The sequence below is a fragment of the Gymnoscopelus braueri genome (genome assembly GCF_963280865.1).
Source record: "Gymnoscopelus braueri genome assembly, chromosome: 17".
Taxonomy (NCBI): Eukaryota; Metazoa; Chordata; class Actinopteri; order Myctophiformes; family Myctophidae; genus Gymnoscopelus; species Gymnoscopelus braueri.
This window is the reverse complement of record NC_137617.1, coordinates 18566566-18584260: the sequence shown is the minus strand read 5'-3', so window position 1 is coordinate 18584260 and position 17695 is coordinate 18566566. Positions and strand designations below refer to the sequence as shown.

Sequence of the window (17695 nt, the reverse complement as noted above, 5' to 3'; positions counted from 1 at the left end):
GGTGCACTATGCCATTTTTTACATTTTTATTTGGATTTTGTGATTTAATTTTGTCCTGCACCATGACCCAAGTTACGGGCTATTTGGTTCACTGTATTCTTACAAAAGTGAATTCACAATTAGCCTAAAGATGCTCTTATGGATTTAATTTGATATGCTCATTCACAGTTATGGTGAGAAAATCACAGAATAAGGATAATATACTCCACCTTGTAATGTTTTAATTTGTACAGCAGGGGGCAGAAAAGCATCAATTTGTTTTCCACAGTATACACCTCACACCTCACTAGGAATAGACCATATTCACACGGCGGCCATGTTTCTATGAAGTCAATGAAAGTAGCCACCCCGGGTGGCGGCACTTTCAATGTTAAATTCCAATATGGCCGCCGTGTGAATATGGTCTATGGCGTTTGTGGTAACAATAATCTTTTAAAATCATTTTGCAGAGAATTGTTCCTTTTTATTTCACTATGTACAGTATATGTACATGACAGCATTGTGGAATGGCCTGTAATCAAAACGTCTTCTTTTTACCTTACCAAATATCCAACCCAGGCTTTTACTTTGTAGTAGGCCTGTTCACCTCTCATATTCATTTGTAGTGGTATGCAACAAATTCATTTCAATTCAGTGTTCTAAAAACATACAATAAAACAACAAATTAGTAGAATTTCTTGTGAACCCGTAGACACAAGATATAGGCTACAGCAAAATCATTGTTAATTTATCCATTTGTAAGTCTGAGAGTACAAATATAACCAAATGGTTGCAACATCCAGCTATGTACATCTTGTTTGGACATAGATCCTCCATGACTTGTACTTGAGTGCTCTTTTTGTTGTAAAATGGATATTCTTAACCATGTCTCCACCATTTTGGGCTGATGTTTATCTTGCAGACAGCAAGAGTGACTGGTGGCTTGTGAGTCAGCTTTGTCACTCAGATTCAAGGACTGTAGACAACCCAAAATGCCTCTTGCTTCAAGACTTGGCCTAAGGGCATTGTGTGAAATTCTGGATGCTGTTGCGAGGGCGTTTGGGGCAGTGGTAGCAGGGAGAAAGTGCTTGAGGGTTGACCTTTCAGGGGTGAAAGGTTTCAGACATCACCTCTCTGGACCCTTTCAGACAGATACATGGTGAATGAGGCAGTGGACACCAGACAGTAAATACAAAGAGAAATCCTCCGAATTAAATAACAATCAGGGTTTTACTGTGTAGTTAGTATTGTCTCGAAAGTCTGCAGCAGGTTAAATAGAACTTTACAATGTGACATTAAGCCTGAGGTGAAATATGTATTGCTTTATCAAATGCTATACATAAATAAAAAAAAGCAGTTGGAAAAAAATATTTTCCTCTCTCATTAAGATTGAAAGGAGAAATGCTATGAAGCATGAGAGATCACTTTTGCAGAGCAATCATGGGGAAATGGAGACTGAATTATGGAAGTTAATATTTGCCAGAAGCAGAAAGGAGAGGATCTCTAAAGTAGACCTGGCAATAGGAAAATATATCTCCTCTGTAGTTTAATCCAAGTGGAGTAAACTACTGCGTGTGTGTGCGTGCGTGCGTGCGTGTGTGTGTGTGTGTGTTTGAAACCTATGCTACCCCTTCGCTTAATTTATACTTTGTCATACGACCACGCTCACCAAAAATAACTGATTTTCAAGAGAAAACAGTGTTGCGGTCGTGCGACGCAGTATATAAATTAGTTTCCATTCACACATGCACATCTGGAAAACACAACACAGAGAAGTTAAGAGGAGGTGAGGAAATCATAAGAAAGCTTCACTTTCCTCTCAGAGGACATGGAGACCCATTTCATTTGTTTGTTTTTTCCACAGATTCTGTACTGACATCAGCTAACAATTTATATAGTTACTGGTCTTTCATATTCTTAGGAAAAATAGTCTTGTTTCACAAGAACCTCATTTTTAATAAAAAGTTATTTAAAATGCTTTACAATAAATATAAAGGATATTTTTCAAATCGGACTGTTTACATGGCTTTACCATAGCACCAATGAATGATGCCAAGAACATAAATAAACCTATGAAAGACAATAATTCTCAATGGATTACAACGCATTCTACATACAAGATAAATTACTGGTGTTTTCTAGTGCATGTTATAATGAATGTTAGCTTATACAATTGTTTTGAAGTTGTTTTATCTGCATCCATTTTCCTGTATAGGCCTACTGTACTTTCTATTTGTTAAAGTCTATATGGAAGAATTGCATTTCATTTATGGACACACAATGCACAATATAATTTTGCTAAAAGAAAAAGGTGCATCATCAGATCATTTCATAAAAGGAAATATGAGATAGCATGAGGCATGAATTGGAAGAACCAGCCTACTAAGAAAATACCATCCCAATGCGTAAATAAAGATTATTTTCAAAGTAACTTCGCTCAATAAATATTTCTATTCTCTGTTCATTCCTTAATTCAACAAGGAATATACGGTAGGTTGAATTCCACGTATGTGCAAATGTACAGTGACAAATACCCTAACAACAACAACCAGGTGAATCCTCGAACCATCCATGCAGCAAAGCATCCATAGTACGGTGTTAAACCACTTACGCCCGACTTTATACTTAAGATATTTTTAAATAGCAGATACAAGCTCACAACGCGTCGAGATGCAATGCAACACATTGTGAGCTTGTTAAGAGCTTGAATTTTTTTGAATGTATTTTGAATTTCTCACCTATAATGGCATGCCCAAAACATGTCAGGGTGAAAGTGGCTAAGATCATTCATAGGATGTGTAGCTGTGCAGGACTCTAATCAGCTCCATCATGTAATAGACCATGCGTTTGTCTTGGTCTAGACGGGCGAAACACGCGGTTTTGATTGTTCAACTGATCACACATCAGAACAGTCACAAGACGGTCTCCACCTCCTTTAGAGACAAACCGCTGCCTGGATCTTCTGTTCCTGGGGATTGTGTTGGATGCCCTGACCCTCCTTGGCCCCCGGGGGCCCCTCCGTGGCTTCCCTCAGTGGCCCTGGCTAAAGCCCCAGTGCCAACAACATTAGCAGGTCTCCTTGGAGGCAGCTCCTGTTGAGGAGCAGGAGTCTCCGTATCGCTGGGCACATAGCCTGGCAGGTTGGTGAGGGGGTGGAGGGAGGTGAGGCGTGGCGGCCTGACCCCTCCCCCGCCACCGCTGGGACTTCCTGCACCCATCACACCTCCGTTGAGGGACAGTCCTTTGGGATTTGTGGCGGAGAGGCTGATGCTGTGGGTGGTAGTGTGTGACATCATGCCCCCATAGTAACAGCTGCCTCCGCCCCCACTGCTGGTCATCCTGGCTTTTTGTTTGAGGTCCAGCGCTAGGCTCCGCCTTAGCCAATACTTCTTTACTTCTGCCTTTACCTGAGAACGGGAATGGAAGATGAAGGTAGAGGGTTAAGTAATTTTCTTACCAGAAGCAGGAAAAACGAAATAATCTGATGTTATTCGCCAAATTAAGAATTAGGCTGTACATACTTCTCCATTGAAGAAGCAGTAGATACATGCAACAACGAAACCCTGGAAATGTAAAGCAGAGAAATAAAAGTAAACAAATACATCCATTCATGCACTTTATAGGCTTTCATGATGACCGTGACATTCTCATTCAGTGTTTGGGAAGGCATGTGGGCGTGTTGTGTCTTACCTGGGAGGAGTTGAAGAACATATCACAGTGCATCTGCACCTGCCACAGCAGCCCAGTGACCTCTGTGTATGGCAGAGCCATGAACACCATGTAGTGGACTCCAAACAACGGCATGAGAACCAGCGTGGATTTGAGCAGCTTCCTGTAGATAATGAACCCAGTGGAACATAAACTTTAAAGCAGTGTTTATACTTTGTCGTACAACAGTGTCGTGTGACAGAAGTAACAGATCTATACGTTGTGAGCTTGTACATCTGCATTTTAGACACTTTAAAACCATTATTCTAGGCCCCAATCCATCAATTTGTACACTTTTACAGTGTAGGTAGGAAAAAAGAGCAATCACCTGTACTGCTGTCGAGGGTCCAGTTCACCACTGTTGGTTCGCCACAGTTTGGAGGCCAAAGCTCGTATTATGTTAAGGAAGAGGAAGAAATTCACCTGCCGGGGGGGAAATAACAAGCGTCAAATAATCCAGTCTGAAGAAAATACATAAAATGTGAGCTTCTCAAATATCTTTCAACAGTTTAATCATCGCCTTACAACAATGGAAGCCAAAATGGGAACTTGATAGATCCACTTAAGATTTCCTGCACTGATGTCCCAGCATCTGCAAATAGAGAAAAGGGGAGTCAGGAGTATATTTGGGTATAAGTGGTCTTTGTGTAAACGTTAGCTTGTCCACTGCTGTGTAAGACAGAGCACACATGACTGGATTTCATGACTCACTGTGTGTCAGCCAGTGATGCTCGTGCACTGACCCAGACGGACACAAACACAGCAGGTACGCCTGGTGACGAGAGGAAAGATGGGGTTGCATTAGGTTGAGAAATGAAAGGAAAATGGGTTATGCTTCAACCTGTCCACTTAAGCACAATTGGCGTCCCTATTTGGCGGATGTCATTCACACAAATAGTCCAGGCCTATATTCTTAATTTGTATACATTGAATTCCAGTGTTCCGTGGCGAAAATAGCAGATTGGCCATGCATATAATGGTATCAGGCTTAACAGAACCTCACACCAAACTGTTTGTGCAACAGACATTAATATGTGTTATTGATGTGGATTTGAAATCCTTTTTTCTTTTCTTTTTTATCTCAAAAAGCCTAAGAGAATGTTTTACTTTGAGGGACAGTCTCTGGACAACCTTTGGATGTCCCAAATTTCTCACAGTTATACAACACAATGAGGTGAGCATACACACAACAAGGTGAGAACATGCAGGCAGCATTGCTCAGGCCAGCAGTTCTCACCCCAGCCGATGATACTGAGGACCCACAGGAGGGACTTCTTGTGAGATAGGAAGGCCATGAAGACTAAGCTGTAAAGGTACAGTCCTTCCACAAGGATCCAGAAATGATTGGTAGCGAGTGAGTAGAGGAAGAGAGTAACAGCAACTTTACAGCCAACCTGATTATAAAAAAACAAAAACAATAACGGTGTTACTGTAAAACAAAGTCTGATATGGACATTTCTTATATCTTTTTGACTTTTCACTAAATTATGTGTTGATATACAGTTATGTGGATATAATTATATCATTTGCCTACACCACTTGTTCTTAAGTGGAGTCCGGGGACCTCCAGGGGTCCTTGAGAGCATTCCAGTGGGTCCCCAGCAAAACGAGGATCAGTTTTCTTTTTAAAGGATCCCTAGCTAATAAGCCAAACATGCCATAATGCATTATAATTGCCCTCTACAACTAAAATGTAAAATTAAAGACCCCTTAAATATTTTTATTATTTAAGAAATGGTTCATCTTTTACTAAAGGTTGATGATGTCATTTGTCCATGTGTGGTCCAGCCCTATATATGGAATGTTATTAGCATGTCCTAATAAAAAAAAAACGTAATACTTCCTACGGTTAATGTGAACGTCAAAACAATATTTCCAAAATATTTTATTAGCATATGCATTCCATACATTCCATATCAAGGCTGAACCACACATGGAAAAATTACATCATCAACCTGCGACGGGCTTCAGTAAAAGATGAACTATTTCTAAAATAAATAAAATATTGAAGGTGTTTTTAATTTTTGTTATAGAGGGCAATTATAATGTACTAAGGAACATTTGGCTTATTTGCCAGGGATGCTTTTATGATATTTTGTTTTGTTGACTTTTTTTGCCTTTATTGATAGTATACAGTAGACTGACAGGAAATGGGGAGAGAGAGATGGATGGGGAGTGACACGCAGCAAAGGTCGTCGGGATTGGGATTCGAACCCGCGACACACTGTCAGGCTGCTAATGCAGCCTAGGTGCCCGGATCACTACGCCAGCCGTCTGGGCCAAAACGAGGAACAGTTTAAACACTTAAGCCCTATTTTATTTTTCGCCTATTCCAAAATAGGCTATCTACAGGCTCACAACGTGTCATGATGCAATGCATTGTGAGCTTGCAGATCTGCTATTTTTTTTTCTATGTTGGCACATGTCTTTTTCAAATTTGGGGGTCCTTGACATGAAAAAGTTTGAGAACCACTGGTCTATATTAACACTTATCCTAAAGTAAAAAAAACAACAACAACAATGCCAACACTAGCATTGCGTAAACAGATTCCAGTACTTTACCATGTGTAGCTCGGTCTTGTTGCTGTCATCACTCATGGAGTGGAGCACAGCGTCCTTCACGAAGATGCTGACCGCACGAAACATGAAGGAGATGAAGAGGTTTATGTGGATGTAGACACGTGTGCAGTGGAGACGTCTGCCAGATGTGATGTGTGTGTGTGTGTGTGTGTGTGTGTGTGTGTGTGTGTGTGTGTGTGTGTGTGTGTGTGTGTGTGTGTGTGTGTGTGTGTGTGTGTGTGTGTGTGTGTGTGTGTGTGTGTTTGTATGTGTTTGCAGAAGTGTGCAGAGAAAAGAGAGGGTAAGAATTCACAGTCAACCTCAGCGCCCTGGAGACATCGTCCTTTTGATCCCACCAACCTAACAGTGGTGGAAGAAGTACTCAGATTTGTTTACTTAAGGAAAAGTACCAATACCTCAATGTAGAAATACTCTGTTACAAGTAGAAGTCCTGTATTCAAAACGTTACTTGAGTAAAGGTTTAAAAAATATATATACTGCCATCAAAATAAAGTTACAGTATGCAAACGTAAAATGTATCATTATGCCGTATAGCCTATTTCATAATCATATTATTGGATTGTAATTAGTAATACATGTTCATCACTTTAATGTTGCAGCTGGTGACGGTTGGCTGATTGTAATTACTTTATGTGCTGCTGGATAGCGTAACCTATAATAATGCATCATCATTTATTATACTTTATTTTTTGTATTAATAATCTAAATCTACAATTATGTGCCTCTGAGGTGTAGTGGAATAGAAGTGTACCGTAGAAAATAAATAGAAATACTCAAGTAGCCTAAAGTAAAAGTAACTCAGAATTGTACTTAAGTGCAGCACTTGAGTAAATATACTTGACTTAGTTATTTTTCCACCACTGCAACCTAAATCAAGCAATACTCCATCACCAGCCACGAAAACAGGTCTGAACTACACATGATGAACCACAGTAACTAACACTGTGACCCTGCAGCAGACTAAAAGCACAGTCTACAAAGTACCAGACAAGCTTGATCCCAGCAGAGATAACCATGGACAGACCAGCCTCAGGCTATATAAGAGGCTCACCGTGTCCACGTGTGCATCATGCGCGCACCGATACCCATCGAGGTGCAGCCTCAAGGCGAGCAGGTCAGGACTCCTGCTATGGGATCTACATACATAAGACACACGGACAGGACCTATTCTGGGAATAGTCCCAATCTTAATACTGGTGCACAATTTAGATGCGTTTGTTGTAAAAGATTGTCTATGATTATGGAGTCATGACTTGTCAGCTACTTAAATTCAACTCGAGGACGTTTGGTGTGTACTACTGAAAGGTTTTGGGCAATTTGTCTGAAAGTCTAAAACTCGCATTGTTTGCATTAAGCTATTGGAATTCCCAGTATTATTTAGAAATGTTTTTTTAATTCACCCGCCTCAATAAAAGACCCTGCCTATGACATTTCTTACCTGAAATAGCAGAGGATGGAGACTGCGACCAATAGGGACACGAGAGAAATGGAGTAGCCAATGGTGTACATCAGATGGAGCCGTTCAAACACCTTCTGAAACAAAACAGAAACATGCTTAGAGAGACTGTGTGTATGTGTGTGTGTGTGTGTGTGTGTGTGTGTGTGTGTGTGTGTGTGTGTGTGTGTGTGTGTGTGTGTGTGTGTGTGTGTGTGTGTGTGTGTGTGTGTGTTGAGTCAGTGTTTGTTCCAGAGCACTGATGAATTCCACAAAGTAATGAGACCAAAAGCCAGAGCATGTCTGGTCAGCACAGCAAAACTACACAAACACAAAGGTTCAACAGTGGTTCAACAACCTACTTGTCAGGAAACATCAGTTTCTTGTTGTTCGTTGCAGCTACCTGAACACAACTCATGTTCCAATTATTTCATTCCGTATCTCAATGATGAAATCTTTCTTCTGCACATGAAAGGCTTTAGGCCCATTCATACATGTAATATTTCACAACAGCAGTCATTATATTACTATACTGTACATAGATCATGCATTGCCCTTACCCTTATGAGTAAATGTTTACACTTATCACTCTTCAGTATTGTATGGAAATAACCCCTTTCCTAATTCCTACAGTAACATGCACCTGAGAAAAACACTCTTGAAAGGTTTGCTGACACTTGCAAACACTAAAACACACACACACACACACACACACACACACACACACACACACACACACACACACACACACACACACACACACACACACACACACACACACACACACACACACACACACACACACACACACACACACACACACACACACACACACACACACACACACACACTGAAGACAGATGACCATACCTCCTCTTGGGTCCTCTGGTTTGAAGTCAGGTAGGTGGTACACTCTGTATAGTTAGCCCAAGTGCGGTTGATGCTGGCCACCTTTTCCCAGTTCCCTGATGCATCACACTGACGGTAGGCCTGGCCTGGTCCATATGAATCATTATAGTTGAGTTACGTTTAGTTTAGTTTAGCTTTGTTTCGTTTCGTTTAATCAAGTCAAACTTTTATTTGCATTGCACATTTCATGCACAGGGATAAACCCCCGACAAAAATAAAAATAAAATGTTTTGAAAAATGTGGAAAGAATGAACGCAGTAGTAATAATAAAACACATGAGAAACAAAGGATTAAGCGATGGAATATGGCATCACAGGTAGAGCGGAGTTCAATATTATCAGTGAGTTAGTCAATGTATCTCCCCTAGACGGTCATCTACGCCTGTATCAACAATAAGACAGGGATTGTGTTAAATTCCAGAACAAAGCAACTGTTGCGTGGATGTATCGTACGTACACAATTTGAGAGTATGCAAAGAATCATGAGAGATGTACTGTGTGTACCTCTGTGGTTGAAGTCATAGATGTACACTGGACACAGCACTGAGACCACCTGATTGGCTTTGCTCCGTGGCCAGCAGATAAGGCCGTCCCATTCCGGTTCGCACTCGCCTCCTGCCCAAGCAAGAGAATGTTTAGCTTTAGCTACAGTACGTATGTTACACAGCAGTTAAATTGACATTCCTGATTGCAGTGTACCTAAGCAGCTTGAGTCAAGATTCTGTTCTTGTTACATCTTACGAGTACACAAGACTACATTTCTTTAGTTTTGGTTCCTCAACATTGTCGCAGCAATAACAACAATAAGAAAGAGACAATAATGAAAATAATACAAAATTGCGACTATAGTATAAGACTAAATTAAGGTATGTACATTAGTCATAGCACTTCTAAATATTATCCATCTGTGTGCAGTATGTGCATGTTGCACAGAATGTGTGTATAAATATCCCTTTTACTATACGTAAATATTTTACTCAAATTGTATAATTTTAGCTTGTCTTTGGGTCTGAAGTAGCTACACAGTAAAGTCCTTGGTGTTAATTTAACTCTGAGAGTGTAAAAAGGATGCACCTGGGTCCATTTTTACACTCAGAGTTAACGGAGGATTTGACTGTATCAATGTAACTTGTGTACCATATCTAAAGTCAAAACATGTATAATGGTCAGAGTCTCCATTGGTTACCTCCATTGTGTTGTGTTCACGCATGTACACATTCATGGCAATATATCATGCCTGGGTTATTTTTGTATGCTGTTAACTGTGTTTAATACAACGTGTTTTCTTCCACCTCCTCCAATGCCCCAGAGACAGCAACTATCAAGACCGGCTGTCATCAGCATTTGCTTCATAGTCTCAATGATAAATGCCCTGGCATTGTGAACGCCTCAATTCAACACCTTGCGATAACAGGGGTACTCCTCAACAGGATATTGGACAGATTTGTTATCTGATCCATAATAAATCTGATGAAAAATGCTATTTGTGCTCTGATTCTACATTTGTACAGACACTTGTAGTCATGACCTGTCTGTTTTCTTGTGCTGCCACCAGAGTTGCACCAGATAAATAATACTGCAAGCCCAATAACTTGGATCTTAAAAAGTCTCAGTTGACTGGGCCTGGAGGCTAGGTCCGCAGGTTTTTTGTTAAAAAAAGTTAAAGTTAAAATGCGGAGATAGGAGGTTTCTGACGCATGTATAGACGCAAGTAGTTGCATGTTGCAAGGAGTTGCCTGACGATATGACACCTACATGTATTATAAGAAGCTCCTTAGTGTTCACAGACCACAGTTTGAACAACAAGACACTTTTCTGGCTGACCTCTCTTCAACACTTTGAAACAGATGGATCTGTCTGGTGATAATGGTTCTTTCTGGGAAGACAATGATGATGATGATGATGATGAAGACGATGATATATGGGTAAACTATAAAGTTGAAACATTACTCTGGATCCTGTCCCTCGTCATCTACAGCCTGGTCTTTGTGCTCGGCGTGTTGGGGAACGCAGTCGTCATCTGGGTGACGGGCTTCAAAATGAAGAAAACCGTCAACACCGTTTGGTACCTCAACCTCGCTGTGGCCGACTTCCTTGTTACAGCGTTCCTGCCCCTGACCATCACATACACAGCTATGGACGAATACTGGCCTTTTGGCAATTTCATGTGCAAAATGGACGGTACTGTTTTCTACATGAACATGTATGCCAGCATCTACACCCTGATGGTCATCAGTGTTGACAGATGTGTATGTGTGGTGTGTCCAGTGTGGGCCCAGAACCACCGCAGTGTCAGAAAGGCGTCTTGGGTGAGTCTGGGTGTCCCCCAACTTCATCTTTAGGGAAGCAATCCAATCTGATCCAATCCAATTGGAATCCACAATTATTATGCCCCGCTACCTCTTTTGCGACTACAACTTTGACCTCCCCATGATCATCACTCACTCCCTCATGGGATTCGTGGTCCCTTTCACTGTCATCGTCTCCTGCTATTCTGTCATCATCTACCGGCTCAGGAATAATCGCTCGCTGGCCGGCCAATCAGGTCGCCCCCTCAAAATCATAGCAACTGTTATCACCGCATTTTTCCTGTGCTGGGCTCCCTTTCATATCATGCATCAGATTGATTTTGTGAATTGGGAGTTGTTAGATGAGTCCAATGACACACTGATTGATGTGACCACCTACGGAATCCCCATAGCCACCGGCCTGGCAGTTCTCAACAGCTCCCTGAACCCACTGCTGTACGTGTTCATGGGTCAGGATTTCAAGGCTGTATTTCGCAGCTCTATCCTAAAGGTGCTGGAGAAAGCCTTCGCTGAAGAGCTCTCTCAGACCAACACTTCCACAAACCCAGGGAGAACCACTGAAGAGATTCCCTTGTCTGAGACCCAGGTTTAGGATTGTCTTTGCATTACTTTGGCCCATTCAGACCGGGAACGCGTCTCTGTCAGTCTTGGATTATTTTGGATAATTAAAAAATGGCAAATATACAGGCTCACCGAGTGCTGCACTTTGGGCTTGTGTGTCTGCTGTTTCTTTTGGAAAGGTTGTGGAAGGTTTGTGCAAATGTTTGAATATGTGTGTTTTTGGGGCGAGCATTTGGGGCTCAAATCTTTGCTTCTGAGGGATTCTACAAATGTCATGTATTTGGCCGCGGACCCCCATCTCAAAATATTTACTTTCAGGGACCTCTAAGAGGCGGGGATTTGAGTTGGGAATGTTCGCTTTAGAAATATATATGTATTCGGAGGTTTGCACAGGTTTTCACGTTTTTTTCAGGAATGGCGGGTCTACGGGCTCACGGCGCGGCACAGAGTGCCGTGCCGTGAGCTTGTAAATCTGCTATTTTTGAATAGCCAAGTAGATCTTGAAAGGACACAGATGCGTTCCCGGTCTTAAAGGGTTAATATGTAGAACTGTAAATGTCTTTTCTTCTCAGTAGTCTAGATGTTCTCTAAAGATTGAAACGATGATGAAAATTATCCAAAACAATATGTTGAATTAATAGTTTTTAAAAAAAAGCTTCTCTTTGATATCACATGCATCTTTAATGTTTTAGTTTGGAGATGGATGGAGCTTATGCAAAAATATATATATATAATTCACCCACTTCTTCACACCTGTAAACCAGTGATGTTACAATAAAGTTTATTCTTGAAAAAATTAATGTAATGGTTATTGCCTTGATTTTATGACTTCTATAATGATGAACACTTTCACGTAAAACAACATATAATGCTGTTGACTTTCGTGATTTTAAAGTAGCCTACAGAAGTTTCAAGATTTTTAAGTATAATGACTAGTATCAGAGACCAAAACATTCAAAAATCAAATCATGTAGATATGGGGATCCACATGGGATTGGTGTGATTCTAATGTGGTCAGACTTCATGTGGACAGCATGATGATGACATATCTATGACGCACAACAACAAATTTGGGAAAGGTTTCAACCCGATCAGAGCCCCTTTGGCTTCCATTATGAAATTAAAAGTTACATATTTTTATGTAAGGATGTAGCTTGCTTACTGGTGTTATCGTGACTTACAATGACTAAGCAGGAGTCAGCTGGAGTTCAGTGTCTTGACAGCTTCATTTGAAAGGATACATGATATATTGACATGATATATTGACTGTTATATGACATTGCCATAGGCTGTTACCATTGTGAACAGAGACCAGAACATACTACCTTTTAGTTGGGCCATCTGTGCCCGGATACTCCTCACACACTTTTCCCGAGCCCCGATCAGAAGGTATTCCTGTTCGTCTCTTGTGATGACATCATCAGCGTCTATCTGTAGATGGCAATCGACAAGGCTCAATGGCAACATCAAATAAAATACTGATTTAGAACGGACATAATAAACAAGAAATACAAGTGTTTTATGTACAATAAATTTATTATGTTGTCAGTGCAGTAGTGAGAGTCAGAGAACTCTTTAAACTGTGCACCATGACAGAAAAATGTAATGTTTTAGAGGCTTGGCATTGGTTCATGGTACAATGAGGACTCATCTTTTATCTTTCACATCTATCTAATTCCACTTTGTCGCCCAAAATGCCCCCAAATGTTTGCGATTTTAAAAGCTTCATCTATAGCTGTTTCTTTCTCTTGATTCAATATAAAATTCAGATTCAAAATATGATTTCGACATTAGACAACAAATGCCTTTTTGTAAAAAAAACTTTATAGCTCCTCTATTGTTATTTAAGAGATTAAAGGTGATCTAATTGCAGCCTCGCTAAACTCCCTCTCCCACAGGGGTGATTTGTCAACCACAACTCACTCCCAACGATCTGATGTGCTGCCTCCAGGTGTTGTGAAATAGTTGTATGGGGGTGCGGTATGTGGCGATGCCCCGCCAACCCTGTTTTCCAGTGGCGGGGCTGCTGCTGGCCGCATCGGGGCCCTTGTCTGTCGGGACCCCAGGCTTGTGGGTGAGAGCGAGCCCCACACAAGTAGCTTTGTGTTCCTGGGTACATTTCACAACCGCACAACAAAACTAGCAGCGATTCAGCTAGCCACCTCGCACGAAGATGGCTGGCCAGAGAGAGGAAAAAGAGGGAGCGAGATCACAGGCCGTGAAAGGAAGAAAGGAATACAGAAAAATGAAAGGAAGAAAAAGAGAGAGGATATGGGACAGTCTAGATACTGTAACTACGTCAACTTCACAGATGGGAATTTTGTGTGCATAATATTCTTTTTTTCACAAATTTGTGTACATACATTTTACAGGGCTCCTGGGGGCCGCCTCCGCTAAAGGAAACCAGTCAGTGTCACTGAATAAACCGGATCCCTCCAGGAACAACTCATACATCTGGATACCACGTGAACCCTAGTGTCCATATTCTGGGGTGAGCATTCGCCGAAAATAGCAGATCTGCAAGATCACAGATCTACAAGCTGTGACGCGTTGTGAGCTTGTAGATCAGCTATTTTCGGTGAAGATATTTGGTGTAGAGCGAAAACAGGAGGGGGCATATAATATAGAGCCGTGAGGGACTCCGGTCAACTAAGGTTACAGGGTTTTTTAGGTGATTAACACATTCTTTGCATTACCCAAAACTATAAACTGGCAATGGATGAGTAGCGTTTCAAATAATGCAGCACCCGAAGTCAGCTGCCACATTTATCACAGCTATCATCATCTCCTAGTGTGGTGGAGGAGGCCTCCAGCCAAAACCGTTGAAGACACCTCAGCTGCCAATTTGTGTCGCTTGACTTGAAATCTGTTATTTACGGCAGTTATTAACCATGCAAATCTGTGATTTATGGATGAGTGATAAGTGTTACGCTTAACATGAATTAGGCTTAAGGGTTTATTGTTGTGTGGTGGACTGTGGACACATACTTGCAGTGCTCTGCGTGTGTTTTGTTGTTTTGTGTGTGCGTGCGTCCGTGCGTGCGTGCGTAACCCAGTGTCTCTTTTCACGCACCAAACTAAATTCCTACCATTTAATTTCTACACAATGTCCCATCTAAAAATTAATTTTCCACCAAAATGTGGTCATGTTATATAATATTAGCATAATGGCATGCCGAATACAATAAGTCAGCTGGGACTGACGAATATGGACCATCCATCGTCATCCATTTTCATTGTATATGTGTTTTCTTTTTTTTCCTTTTTCGCTGACAGACACAAACAAAACAATTACGGTTGGACATCTCCTGGTCATTGCGTTTTAATTAGGTTTGTTTGGTGCAGGGTGATTTTCAGGTTGACTGAGCAGCAGGTTGTAATTCTTCCCGGGGTCAACCCTGAGGATCGATTTTTGAGAGATGGAGAGTTTGAACACAGGGATTAGACGGCGGCCAGTGCTAACGGCAGAGGGGTCACATTTTAGCAGTTTAAGGGGTTAAAAGGTGCAAACCAATCCATTTTTCTGAAGTTAGCAAGACCTCAGGGGGATTTCTGATTGTGGAAACTGAGGCGTGTTGGCAGTACAACAGCTGTCAAGACAAGTCAGGACATAGGGAGAACTTTTTGTGGTAATGGAACCAATGGTCAACAGGAATGTATTTTTCTGAATAAACTCACGGTCATGAAAGAATTATGGTTTAATTTTCAAAGTCAGAAATCTTTAAGAGATTTTATTAAAAAGACAAAAGAGCTATCGGCATTACAACCTGCCACTCTGTTATAAATGGCTGTATTTCAGTGAGCCATTTATTTTGTCAGCTACTGGCATTTATTTGATGCTTCTCTTGATGTATCTATGTTACGTACTGTATGAATGTACAGTATGTTATTTAAAGTCGGAGCTACAGTATGTATGCATGGCCATAGTTGACAGATTCGACAGCACAGCATCAACTTCACATCATCAGGCTGAGATAAAAATAAACTTGCAGCATCCTTTTTGAGTTAACATTGTGGGTTCATTGTTGGCTTGCTGCCTGACACACAAGATAAATGTGTCTGCACACTCGACAGTGTGAACCGTCAAAGAGAAAGTCCCATATGCATGAGATTTTCTATATTTGGCCTGGTGTTTAGTGGTATGGAAATATTGCGTCTGGCCAAGGTACACTTCCACTACTGTCTGCATTCAACATGAACACTAAAATTTTAAATTGCATTCTAAACTGTGCACATGGCACCGGATAGAAAATCTAAACCATGCTTAAAATATATTTTCCATGGTTAAAATAAAAATTAAAATGTATGGTTCCCCATAATAACGCACTTGATTGAAGTTCAATCAGCACAAATGTCAAACAATACATCTCAAATTGTATGGGAACAAGAAAAGATCATTGTCAGGCTGGTAAACATAATTTTCACAAATGTTTACAGGTGATAGAGAATACCTGCTTTTATATATAGATATCAATGCTATTGAATATTAAATAATTAGTGAAGCTCTAAAAAAAAAAAAAAACATAATATTAAAGTAAAGATAAAATGCATATGACATGATTTATTTTTCAAAATTTGGTCAACAAATCAATAAAGACAGCAATATAGAAACCCCTTTGGGCGATACAAGATGAGGAAGAAAAATCCCAACATTCACCATCCAATTAATACATTAATATATCAATTCATACATTAATCAAATACACTGAATGAAGTTGATGTACTTACCAATGCCGTTACTGTCACCAGTACATGGAAGAGAACCAGGGTGCTCATTCCACCTACTGACAACATGACTTTTACCCGACCTTCAACTTGATCAAGACCTTTAATAGAGACACAACCTTCCACAGCATGCAACACCTTAAGCTCTCCTCAGGGTGTGGTGAAGGAATACTTGTGCTCCTCTGGTCCCATTTTCTTCTCTTCTTGCCTTTGTTGTGTACAGTCCACTGGAAGGCTATGAAGGTTCAGAATGGATATGTGTTTGAGGAAGTTAAGATTATCTGCAAACAGTAAAACCGCTTTGGAAGATGTGCTAAAGCGCCTGATGGTTCCTCTTCATGTCGAAATGATCCCTCGAAACCTTCTCTCCTCTCTTCTTTTTTTTTGCTCCGTTCTCAGAGGATCAATGGGCACCACTGGTCAGGGCCCAGGAACCATGTAGGAGGATCTGCTTATGTTGCCTTGTAAGCAATCTGTGGTGTGAGTGGGCTTCTGTGCAGAGGAGGGAGCATTTAAGGACCCCCCCCCCCCCCCTTCCCCTTCTGTGCAATTCCTTCTACTGTTGAATGTTAGCAGCAGCATTGCCCCTGTATCAATTAACTCTTTGTTCTCTTCGAATCTGGAGTGACATGTGCCCATCTGGCTGTCCAAGTTCATAATGTCCATCAGGTTGTCTCTTTTTACTTCATTTTTCTAGTCCTAGCCTGCTCTTGATCAGGCTGTTCAAAATGCTTAAGTGTTGTGTTCAATCAGTCTGTCTGTGGGGGGGGGGGGGGTCCTTGAGAGAGACTGGAGAGAACAGGCAACAGGAAAACACACACCACTACAGCCATAACACATGATCACACCAAGTATTCCCCCACATTATCTTATATTCAGTGGAACATATTCGGTGGAAAAAGTACTCATATTTTTCACTTAAGTAAAAGTATCAATACTGCAATGTTACAAGTAAAAGTCAGGAATTCAAAATTTACTTGAGTAAAAGTACAAAAGTCTTGGTATCAAAATTTACTTGAAGTACCAAAAGCAGAGAGTATTCATTACTCCGAATGTCTAATTTCAAAAGTTTTCAAAGATAAATAAAAATCATTTGAAAATAGCAGATCTACAAACTCACAACGCGTTGCTTTGCGACGCGTTGTGAGCTTGTAGATCGGCTATTTTCAAATGGACAAAATGTGTATAGAGCTGAAGTGGTAACTGGTTAATGTATGTTTTGCAATAATAATCCAAATCTACAAAGTAACTAGTAACTAAAGTTTTCAAATAATTGTAGTGGAATAAAAGTATAATATTTGCCTCTGAGGTGTAGTGGAGTAGAAGTAAAAGTACTGAAATTTGGAAATATTCCAGTAAAGTAATACCTCAAAAATGCACATAGTTACTTTGCACCACTGCTTATATTGTGTCTTGCCCTCTGTTTAGTTTCTCATGAATTACACTAGAAGATAAATTGTTTTTCTTCATACAATTACTGTAACCAGACT

At 40.7% G+C, this 17695-nt stretch overlaps 1 protein-coding gene and 1 pseudogene across 2 annotated transcripts; one reads left to right on the top strand and one right to left on the bottom strand.

Moving 5' to 3' along the window:
- Positions 1 to 2891: 2891 nt before the first annotated feature.
- Positions 2892 to 16274, bottom strand: pth3r (parathyroid hormone 3 receptor; the record flags this gene model as incomplete). The annotated part of the gene is made up of 13 exons (XM_080455654.1): positions 2892 to 3386; positions 3501 to 3542; positions 3670 to 3811; positions 4016 to 4110; positions 4213 to 4279; positions 4399 to 4459; positions 4925 to 5081; positions 6250 to 6385; positions 7706 to 7800; positions 8573 to 8697; positions 9115 to 9225; positions 12806 to 12911; positions 16209 to 16274. The coding sequence occupies 13 exons, from the start codon at positions 16272 to 16274 to the stop codon at positions 2892 to 2894; spliced, it is 1698 nt and encodes a 565-aa protein (XP_080311780.1).
- LOC308104345 (chemerin-like receptor 1) lies at positions 10458 to 11511 on the top strand (annotated as a pseudogene). The gene has a single exon. The product of its transcript is annotated as a chemerin-like receptor 1 (transcript).
- Positions 16275 to 17695: the final 1421 nt, after the last annotated feature.